This window comes from Leptinotarsa decemlineata, unplaced genomic scaffold (genome assembly GCF_025532065.1).
Source record: "Leptinotarsa decemlineata unplaced genomic scaffold, Ldec_3_MD MMD2_tig00000882_RagTag_RagTag, whole genome shotgun sequence".
Taxonomy (NCBI): domain Eukaryota; kingdom Metazoa; phylum Arthropoda; class Insecta; order Coleoptera; family Chrysomelidae; genus Leptinotarsa; species Leptinotarsa decemlineata.
Genome location: NW_027412556.1, coordinates 5,810,666 through 5,820,998, shown reverse-complemented (window position 1 = coordinate 5,820,998; position 10,333 = coordinate 5,810,666). Strand labels below are relative to the sequence as shown.

Genomic DNA, 10,333 nt, shown 5'->3' with positions numbered 1-10,333 from the left:
TTTTTTAAAACAATAAATACCACAAGGGTGATCTCAATATTGAAAATCTTCTGATTTTTGTCTTAGAGTTCCTACTATAATCAGAATTCATGAACTAATACTCGAAAGATAAGTAGATTACATATGATCACTTCAAGTCAGGGTGGGAGAAATTAGATTGATTGAGTTTACATTATAATTTCACATTTGACTTTATAATCAAGAACCTAGACCCAAAACGAGCACTATTTCCAAGTACCAGAACTGCAACATTTCACAGCCAACTTGGTCACAGAAATGTGCGTCAAGAAGGGTGTTGCAGTTCTTGTATTTGGATTTATTCTATGCCAAAGGCTGCAGTTCTACCTTCCATTCTCAAAAAATTGGATGAAGTGTTCATTTTTCAGGTCGAAAATAGTTTTTTTGGAAAAAAACTTTTTTTTTGCTTAATTTTTCTTTAATCGACCTCTAGGACTATTGGAAAACTGCAATAAGTCCATGAGGTTACAGCGTTGAGACTTGGAAGATATGAAAAAGTCAGTCATTTTCATTGGTAATAAAAAAAACAACAAGATCAATTTTTTTTGCAAATAATATTCTAGAAATGTTACCACAAACAGTGAAGTTGAAATAGCAGATTGGATTAATGTTGAAATTGTAGTTTCAATACATTCAATCCCACAACATTAATTCAAGATTATTTCAAATCTACTCGCGTCATACTTTTTGAATAGCAAATATATTGAATAAGAATTTGTATGCTACTGAATTGAAGTTTACTTTTTCTTTTTTTCGTCAGGTTTATCTTCTTTCTTCTTATCTTTCAAACTGCCGACAGCTTGACGTACCGCCTCTGATTGAGGATCAACACCTGGCAAATTTTCTAGGACACTCTGCAAAAAGGCTGGATCATTCATTACTTCAGAATAATCTTCATCTGCTTCAACTTCCATAGGTTCTTCTTTAGCTGGAGGAGCACTAGTTGAGGACTCTTCTGAGATGCAATAGAAAATAATGTATTGACTTGATTGGGACTATTAAGAAATTATACTTACGGGCATCTTGCATGGACATCTGCATGGCAAATGCGATCTGCTCATCTTCAGTCATGTTAGCAAAATCAACTGCTGCGCTGTTAGTTGTACTTTGTTCTTCGCCTTGTTCCATTGACATGGCTAAAGCCCTCTCTAATAGGGCTTCTTCGGTGGGCTCCTCTTTGATTGCCTCCGTTTTAGTACCAGTTTCTGTTCCAGCAACATCTTTAGCTCTACGAGCCTCGTCTTCTTGCCTTTGGCGTTGCTCTTCCATGGAGACTCGCAAGGCCTATAAAGTGATTACTTGTAATTGAACCCTGATGAACCCTTACAAAGAGTATGTTTGCACTCATGAAAGTTATATATACCATAACACAAGGGTTGGACGATAGCAAGTGAAAATCGGCTCACTCATCGGCTGATTGACTGAGTGAACAAAGCACACACGTCGAACCACCCGGCTACCGACCGACTGAATAAGCTAGTATATTTCAAGAAGAAGCAATTACAATATGGTTAGGTAAGTAAACTTTGAACAAGTGATTAATGAGAATTAATTCTCGGAATTTTATAACAATAATTAGTTTAGTAAGGATGAGTGATTAACTACTTGTCGGTTGTTCAATAGAGAGTTCGATGATAGTTCATGTTGAAATTGTCGGAATTTGAATTATTGAATATTATCTCTCTCGCCGATAAGTTTTTTACAGCTATGTTTCAAACTCACCAAAGCCAATTCAGGATCTTCATTGGGATCAACTCCAAATTCATAGCCTGATGCACTAAGGCCAGCACCTCCTGTTCCATCCTCTCCCTGGATAATTGGAGACGAAATCAAAGCATCAGACAGATGAGGTCCAGGGGGAACTGTTACCAGATGGCTGCTAGTACCGTCCTTAAAATAATTTCATCAGTTGAAATTCAAGAACAAACTTCTAACTAAAATAGAAATATGAACTTACCTTCCCATTCAAAGTATTCACAAAATTAGTAAGGATCTCGGAGTTTAAAGCGTCTTCCCCAAAGCTAATAAGATCAACGTTGACTTTTTCTTTTTTGAGCTTCTTGGCTAATTTGACTAACTCTTTTTCTTCATTTTCTACAGGACTACCAACAAAAACAACTATGCGCATTTTATGGTTTTTGCCTTGACGATGTTTGAGAGCAAGCTAAAACAGAACACTTGATAATATTTACTTGATATGGAATACATTATCATTTTTACATGAGCAATTCTAATCCCAGTGTGCAGATTTATTTCACCATCAGGCTGGATTTGATGTAATTTCGATAGAATTCGTCCAACATCACTAGTCAAAGTAGCTAATACCTCAACCCTAGAAATAATGGTGAGTAAGCAAAGTATCTGTTAGACTGAATAAATACTTACTTTGCCAAAGTTAACAACCCCACATTGTTTTCAGGATTTGATCGTGTTTTTGAGTGACATACTAAATTCACAGCATCTTGCTGTGCTTGTAATCTGCTGGGAACAAAGTCCCCATTTCTCATATAATCGCTGTTATCAACACTACAAATGAAAAATAGTAAGATAGCTCCATAATTTTATTTAGTGTATGGAATAATAGGTCAAAATTGTGAAGTCATTGAAAAAAGTTAGGTTAACCCTTTAGTTAAATTATAAATAATTCAATATCTTACCATATCATAGTACTTTCCAAAACCATTATTACAATTAATACTTCCCCTGAAATATAATATGTGCAGCAAATATTGAAAATTTTAATAAGGAAAACACCACTTACACTTCCTGGCAGTCTCTATTATTCCTTTTTTCCTTATTTCTTCCGTGTTCCGTGTTTATTGACAACTGACATGGAGTAGGACAATGACAGCTGCGTCCACATCACGAAACGAAGGTAAGAAGAAGGCGAAAAGTGCTGCTCTGGCTGAATGCAGTATACAGTAGCTTTGTAGATTTCAAAACACTATTCAAATGAGCTCTTAAATGGGTAACTTTTTTCTAATTTAACCGACTTTGTATCCCTTACGGTTTCTAATTTTCCTATGCTGCCCTCCTCACCCTGATTATATGGTATATACCATACCCACTAGTCCAACAGAGTACTTCAAAAAGAACAACCAGACCTATCAATCACAGGATTTATTCATATAATCGACACTTAGATTATGCTCGTGAGAAATTGTTGTTCTGGTCTGATTTTTTTTTGAGAACAAAGTACGCATCGTTTCTTCTCAAAAAATTAAGGAATACATATTCGCTTATTTTCTCCATTTTGCATGAATCCAACCGTGTTGTAGAGTTCTACATTTTCTGGTTTTTATAAATTAGTGCTTCAGGTAAAAAGATATTAACAATGAATTTTCTGGTATTATTTCTTATCCAGGAAGTCACTGTAGACATCATCAAAACCCTTTGGAAGAATTTCATATTTCATCCACCAATTTTCTATCGAATTCATATAGCCTAACCATGTGATCTGCAATATCTTAGTACTCTACCTATCTTCAATCGCTCTCTATCATTTATAAACTATTTATTGAAGATCGAGTTTAGTCTGGTGTTCGGAAACGTTGAATAATTTCTCATTGGAAAAGTGTTACAAATTTGATTTTCAATGTAGGTACTGTAACATTGCATTTTTTCTCCAGTGACGCAGCAACGTTATTTCTATCGGGGATCTGATATATTGTTTAGAAAGTGTCACCTTTTTAAAGGGAGTTTCGTAGTAGTGGACTGACGTGCTGATAACGTCGGCCCACAAAGAGGGTACGCGGATGTCATGTGCTATCGTGGGGCTACGTTTTGTGATAGTTCATTGTGGTGATTATTGAAATGTGTGAGAGTCTTTTGAAAAGTGAAGAATGAGGGTTCTCCTTTATTCACGCCGGTATCCAGGCCGGGTGGTTCGGATAACCATGTAAAGGGGGCTGTATATGTAAAAAAAACCAAAAGGCCTCCCGAGCAGGAGGCGACTTGATAAAAATTAAATTGTTTTGGTCATCCAAAAAAAAGAAAGTATATATATATCTGATATATTGTTTAGAAAGTGTCACCTTTTTAAAGGGAGTTTCGTAGTAGTGGACTGACGTGCTGATAACGTCGGCCCACAAAGAGGGTACGCGGATGTCATGTGCTATCGTGGGGCTACGTTTTGTGATAGTTCATTGTGGTGATTATTGAAATGTGTGAGAGTCTTTTGAAAAGTGAAGAATGAGGGGTCTCCTTTATTCACGCCGGTATCCAGGCCGGGTGGTTCGGATAACCATGTAAAGGGGGCTGTATATGTAAAAAAAACCAGAAGGCCTCCCGAGCAGGAGGCGACTTGATAAAAATTAAATTGTTTTGGTCATCAAAAAAAAGAAAGTATATATATATATATATATATATATTATATATATATATATATATATATTATATATATATATATATATATAGAGAGAGAGAGAGAGAGAGGTCGAAATGAGTATTTTTCTTATTCAGATTTCAAACTAACAAATTATTTTCCTTTTGGAATACGATCTATTTAGTATTCATAGTATGCACCTACAACTTCATTTCCTAAAACTCATTCAGTTCATAAGATTGAAAATCAATACTCTTTTCACTCGAATATAAAAAAAAATCTTTTCAAAATCTGTTTAATTCCTCAACAACTTTAACAAATTCTATTCCGTTTCCATAAAGAAAAACATCCAAGTCACAATTCTCAAAGCATATCAGCCCTTTCAGATCTGTTACAGGCGTATTATACTTCGATATACACTCACAAATTATTTTTTCATCTTCGATTCTCCACCTGAAAACCACTAACCTCTGATCCACAGAGGAAGTCATGAAATGTTTTTCATTCAAAAAACTACCAGTAATCTGTGCCCAGTGAGAACCAACATTCACGTACTCATCAATTCGATTCAGAATCAAGTTATTTCCTGCTCTGGAAAATTTCACATAATTTAAAATAATCGAATTGTCGTCACCGCCAGTTAACAGCAAAAAACAATCATTTTTCAGTTCTCTCATTGCAAATGTATTTATTCCTGACTGATGTGCTGGAAGGCTCTCGAATGGTACGCATTCCGTTGAGTCAAATACATTGGTGACATTCCAAAACACAAGTTTACCATCTGTTGCCATACTAATCAAAACATCTTCGTTTAGAACATTCATATGAGCAACTGAAATAATACATTTCAGCGCATAAAACATGTTTTTGCAAAATTTCAAATTGAAATTGTTGTGTTCAACGTGAAATACCTGGATGTTACCGTCAGAGCAGGCTGCGAACAGAACAACTGCTTTTATGGTGTCTGCCACACACAATTTCATGATCCTCGTCTCAGACTCTTCGGCATCAATTGTGTTATAATAAGAACATTGCTGACTACAAATCAAGTTTTGTAGAGAATCGTCATCAAAGAAGCAATCAAGTTTCCAGCACATGATTTGCGCTCTGCCGCCTGCAGAAAACAACAAATAAGTTTCTTTGCCATTTTTCGAATCTCCTTCAAGTTTGTGAACAGCTATGGATCTTATACTGGATAAATGCGATTTCAATGCAACATGCGTTTTGAACAGGGTTCCATTCTGTCGTATCGAACTTATTCTCAACTTAGTGTCTTCGCCTCCAGAAACTAAGATATATTCACACAACCCTTTGAACATCGTAACACTGTTGATTTCTTTGGAGTGGAATCCTTCAATCAAATTAATAGGCATGCAGCGACGTATATCCAGCCAGACTTCACAAATTATTTTGTCCTTGACGTAAACAAACATCAATCCATTTGTAGCTTTGAAAAAATCCCACGATCGATGTCCACCGCCACACGAGGTTTCGAACAACACCCTTTCAGAGTTGCAGTCCCAGACGATGAAATTTTTACTAGAGAACGCAATCAGCGTGCTGCCAGATATGTCCAACAACCATGTGAAGGGAAGTTTATTACAAGAAACTAACTCCAACCCGTTACTGTTCAACGAGAAATGTTTCACAATGGCGTTTCGTCCAAGAGAGATGATATTATCTTGTTGGATAACCAGTTTAGAAACACCAAGGTGACTGTGGGCTTTTCTCAATGTTTGCAGTGGATTTGATTTACCAATTTCATATAAATATATGTGTCCTCTTCGATCTCCTACAATGATGTTGTCGTTGAAAATTGTTGCTGTTGTCGACCATCGTTCAGAGCTTGGAGGTAGAATAAATGTTGTTGCAGGCTTTAAGGACTTCTGATGATGATGTAATAGAGTCATTTTTCCATTGGCTTGGCAAATTAGGAAAGATTTACAAGTCAACCAATGTAGAGAAGCGATCCTCGACTGGTCATTGGTTTTCGCGCTGGATACAAGATGTAATGTATCATGGTGTTCTTTGTAGACATATATTTGACCTTTGATACCTGAAAAACAGTGTAATTGAAAAAAATGGGTTTCAAGATTTTAAAAAAATCATATTTGGGCTATACACTTTCAGATTATTCTATAAAAATGTTAATTGTTTTGATGGTAAACTGTTTGAACAAATATAATGCATATAGACTTCATAATGTGGAATAAACTTCCTGATAACGTTTTTCCAAATGGATTTAATCTCCAGCGATTCAAATTCAATGTGAATCGCTACTTTCGCACAGGCACCGCTCTTAGAGCGCCTGTGGTACTTGTGTTTTGTCCTTGAAAAAAAAACTGCGCCAACAGAGCTTTGGAAATGTTCATTCGAACACGTTTTTAGTCAAATGTGAGCAAACGCGTCACCAACCCGCGGACAGCTTTCCCATGCCTAAATATTGATATAATATGTAACAAACGTATTCTTTTGACATGTTCATAACCTCTGCTATCTTTCTCACTTTAATTCGGCTCGTCTAGCACCATTTGGTGAAATTTGGCGATGTTTTCGTCGGTAGTTGCAGTTTTCGCTCGTCCCGAACATTCATCGTCTCCCAAGCTCTTACGGCCACGTTTAAATTCAGCTGCCCAAAATTTCACTGTGGTAAAAGATGGTGCAGAGTCCCCTTACACAGAATACAACAAATCTTTGATTTGCGTAGGCGTACTGCCTTTCAAAAACAAGTATTTAATGACAGCTCTATACTCGATTTTGTCCATTTTCATAAAAAAAACCCACATCAACTCTCTCAAACGACTGTTACATAACAACTGCTCGTCTGAAATGGATGAAACTTTGGATAGTAACTGTCAACAGATGACCAACGAAATTCACTAGCTTTTATTTATGGGTGCCGCCATCTTCATGTTGACGTCAAAAACTTTTCAAACCTCCCTCGTATTTGACAAAACATTCCTTTCAAATGGAGAGCAGTTTACAAAAACATGAAATTGTCAGTGAAGGACACTGAAGGACCTAACTACCAAAAGCATTTATTACCTAATAATGATATTGTTTTAGTTTCCAGAGTAAAAGTTCTGAAATAACTCGAATCTATGGTTATTAATGATTTAAAACGTTATTAAACATAGTGAAGGTGCTAGAAAAATGAACTTATTCAAACACAAAATAACATATACGAATATTTCCAAAAACACAATCATACAGTTCTTTATGAATTTACTGAATGTTAAAAATTGTGATACTAAACATCCATTATCCATATTGTTCAGTTCAATTCTGGATTTCCGATTTTTCACGTTGTTTTGATCGTTTTTTACTTTTTTAGTACGGTCTTGAAGATTAACTGTTGCTTTTTCCGATTCAACTAACTTGATATTCAAAATGATTTTGACGAAAAACTTTAGATGACTCAGTTGATAGCAAAATTGTTGAGTCTAGTTAATACATGAATATAAAAATGAATAACCACTTGTTTTTAGTGATGAGTTGGGTAAACTGAAAATATACAGCCCTTACTACCTTTTACCTATTTCACAAACCTGCTAGAGCAATCATTTTTCTACACCTGGATACCTGCATAACTGCATACCTCTTCAAATCGTCATGATCAACAATTTTTCTACATTTTCTTTGACTCTTTATGTAGAGGTAAAGAACTCCGCCCTCAGAGAAAATTACTAAATTGAAAGACTGCAATATGCCAACTATTTTAGGGTTTTCCCCATCTGGTAGCATTAACTTTTCCTGCTCAGCATTGAAATCGATAGAAAAAGTGCTTACTCCACCATCACCACCTCCTGTTACAATTCTATTCTCTTCCTCATCCCAATCTAGAGACCATATCGGACCACACTGATGCGTTTCGAATTTTTTCACTGGTTTTCCATCAAATGACCAGATATTCAATAGAGAATCCTCTCCTGCTGTCACAAAATGATCATTCAGTACTCTGCATGAAAAAATTCTGGACGAATGACCAGACACCCGGCATTGTGGTGTTATATCAATCACTTCTTGTTCTAGCTCCACTAACAGACTTTTGTTGTTTATCTTCCATAGAACTGCTGTTCTATCATCAGATGAAGAGCATATGAAACCCGCATTTTCGTTATGATGTATAAAAAATATCACACCCTGAAAATCAATATGCTGATTAAAATTCTGTTGTACTGGTAGGTCATATAAAATAATTCATGGAACTGATTTGGCTTTCAATTGTACATTTAAATGTAGAAGATACAAAACAAAAAATCTTAATCTTATGTGAGGGAATTGAATACAAATAGAATGCAGTATTGATGTTTTGACACTAATGATCTACAAACACTAACAATTTCACAGATTTTTAGTGCCTTGAGAAATCAGCAAATGCAAATTCTAAACATTATATTCATAACACTATAAAAAATCTTTACCGATGAGTCAGCGATGCCAATCAGTTGGTGCAATATACTCCTGATTTAATACTAACATTATGCCTTTGCAGCCTTTTGAGTACAACAGATATACCATTTTTCTGCCTAGAAGGTTTCCATATCAATATTTCACTGAAAACAGTACCAGATAGGATCGTCAAGTCTTCATATTTTTCATAACAGATATGAGCACTATATAAAATACATTTTTCTTCACAGTCTACAACTTCTCTCGAATTCAGCTCAGAATCCCAAATATACAGTTTGTTTTGTAAAGAAACTGCCACAATATTTTTCCCATTGTTAATCCATTTTGCATCTAAAACCCAATCAAGTAGGGCGGTATTAGCTGTTTTATCGAAAGTTGTAAAATCTTCATTCACTTTCAGAAGGGTCATAAATTGACCTCCATATATTAAAATTATGTTTTGAAAATATTCTATTCCATGAATATTTTCTCCTCTTGTATTTGGTATATCCAACTTGTAAAATAAAAGGGTTTCATTTTTGTGATAAACATGTAATGTAGTGCCAATACCTGCAATAATATGAGTAATGAAGTCATATACTTGAATTATAGATACTATGAAGTCTATGATCAAAATAAAGACATTTAATTCAATTACCCAACAATATAAAGTTTTTTATGGTTTTTATTGCCGTCACATTGGTTTTAATGAATTGAGATTTGTAGCAAAACATTTTTATACTTTCATTAATTTGAAATAACTCTCAAGTTTTAAAACTCATTGATTATAACATGAATAAGTTTATACTATACAATGTTCATCTAAAACATTCTACATAACCTATAAAGCCAGTTACGACATAATATTGAGAATTAAGAAAGGACACTGACACACAAACTATAGGTGGTTTGTGCACTGACACTGTCTCTGCTGACACAGTATTTATACAGAAATACTGAGACACTGACACAGGATGCAAGAATTAGCAAGATGCAAAATGCAACCTAAATGCAACCCCTCAGCACAGTATACCGGTGTGCCCTCTGTATGGGGGGTTGTATGTATTCACGCAGTTTCCATAACTTTATGTGATCCGCAGATGGAATGTATGTGAAAGCACATTATTCTGTTACGAAATACTGTAAAAGTAACATAACAGCCATTAAAACAACCGAGCTTGTTTGTGTTCCACTGACACGGAACATGAAAACGTTAGCAGCTTCAGCGAAGCTAATAAAAATTATCAACTATAATTCTCCAAAATTTCCTTACCCACTTATGAAATTCCCCGAACTATTCACCACGCATGCGCAGTAGTAACTTGAAATTGCATAATGAAAGCAATTTTTAAGTTTTTATGAAAGAGAGGACTTTGGCAGATCAATGTCTTCAGATGATATGGTGCTGCAGGTTTTTCCGGGTTTTCCTGGAGCTGAAAAAGCAAATACGCCACTGGAATCAACGAAGTCGCCCCGGTGCGCCAAATAATTTTTGTTGTTTCATTATTTTTATTATTTTCTTCTTTGATATATCAACTTACCGTGTTTAAGTTTTTTTCAACTTTGTTCTGCTGAAGACTTCAAAGAATATATCAATTG

General features: G+C 35.3%; 2 protein-coding genes across 6 annotated transcripts; both read right to left on the bottom strand.

Moving 5' to 3' along the window:
* Positions 1–553: 553 nt before the first annotated feature.
* On the bottom strand, positions 554–2,891 carry Rpn10 (Regulatory particle non-ATPase 10). 3 transcript variants are annotated; one of them, XM_023169591.2, is made up of 8 exons: positions 2,780–2,891; positions 2,676–2,721; positions 2,404–2,544; positions 2,239–2,350; positions 1,976–2,182; positions 1,741–1,908; positions 1,035–1,302; positions 554–973 (listed from the first exon to the last, which is right to left on the bottom strand). In XM_023169591.2, exons 2-8 carry the CDS (start codon positions 2,699–2,701, stop codon positions 756–758), a joined length of 1,140 nt encoding a protein of 379 aa, XP_023025359.1. In that variant the 5' UTR covers positions 2,702–2,721; positions 2,780–2,891; the 3' UTR covers positions 554–755. The 3 variants fall into 3 exon arrangements, with proteins under 3 accessions (XP_023025359.1, XP_023025366.1, XP_023025352.1); XM_023169598.2 differs by having other exon boundaries at positions 554–970; positions 2,676–2,834; XM_023169584.2 differs by having other exon boundaries at positions 2,676–2,833.
* Positions 2,892–4,621: 1,730 nt separating this feature from the next.
* On the bottom strand, positions 4,622–9,940 carry LOC111513402 (tRNA (34-2'-O)-methyltransferase regulator WDR6). 3 transcript variants are annotated; one of them, XM_074174906.1, is made up of 4 exons: positions 9,626–9,940; positions 8,823–9,304; positions 7,891–8,485; positions 4,622–6,398 (listed from the first exon to the last, which is right to left on the bottom strand). In XM_074174906.1, exons 2-4 carry the CDS (start codon positions 9,162–9,164, stop codon positions 4,627–4,629), a joined length of 2,709 nt encoding a protein of 902 aa, XP_074031007.1. In that variant the 5' UTR covers positions 9,165–9,304; positions 9,626–9,940; the 3' UTR covers positions 4,622–4,626. The 3 variants fall into 3 exon arrangements, with proteins under 3 accessions (XP_074031007.1, XP_074031008.1, XP_023025375.2); XM_074174907.1 differs by having other exon boundaries at positions 9,704–9,940; XM_023169607.2 differs by lacking the exon at positions 9,626–9,940 and adding an exon at positions 9,393–9,569.
* Positions 9,941–10,333: the final 393 nt, after the last annotated feature.

Coding starts and splice junctions, on each gene's coding strand:
- LOC111513402 (XM_023169607.2), bottom strand. CDS start 9,468: ATGTTTTGCTACAAATCTCAATTCATTAAAACCAATGTGACGGCAATA. Junction 9,305..9,392: donor AAAAAACTTTATATTGTTGG/GTAATTGAATTA, acceptor ATATTATTGCAG/GTATTGGCACTACATTACAT. Junction 8,486..8,822: donor AAAGGCTGCAAAGGCATAAT/GTTAGTATTAAA, acceptor ATTGATTTTCAG/GGTGTGATATTTTTTATACA.
- Rpn10 (XM_023169591.2), bottom strand. CDS start 2,701: ATGGTTTTGGAAAGTACTATGATATG. Junction 2,183..2,238: donor CTGGGATTAGAATTGCTCAT/GTAAAAATGATA, acceptor GTTCTGTTTTAG/CTTGCTCTCAAACATCGTCA. Junction 974..1,034: donor GATGTCCATGCAAGATGCCC/GTAAGTATAATT, acceptor ATTGCATCTCAG/AAGAGTCCTCAACTAGTGCT.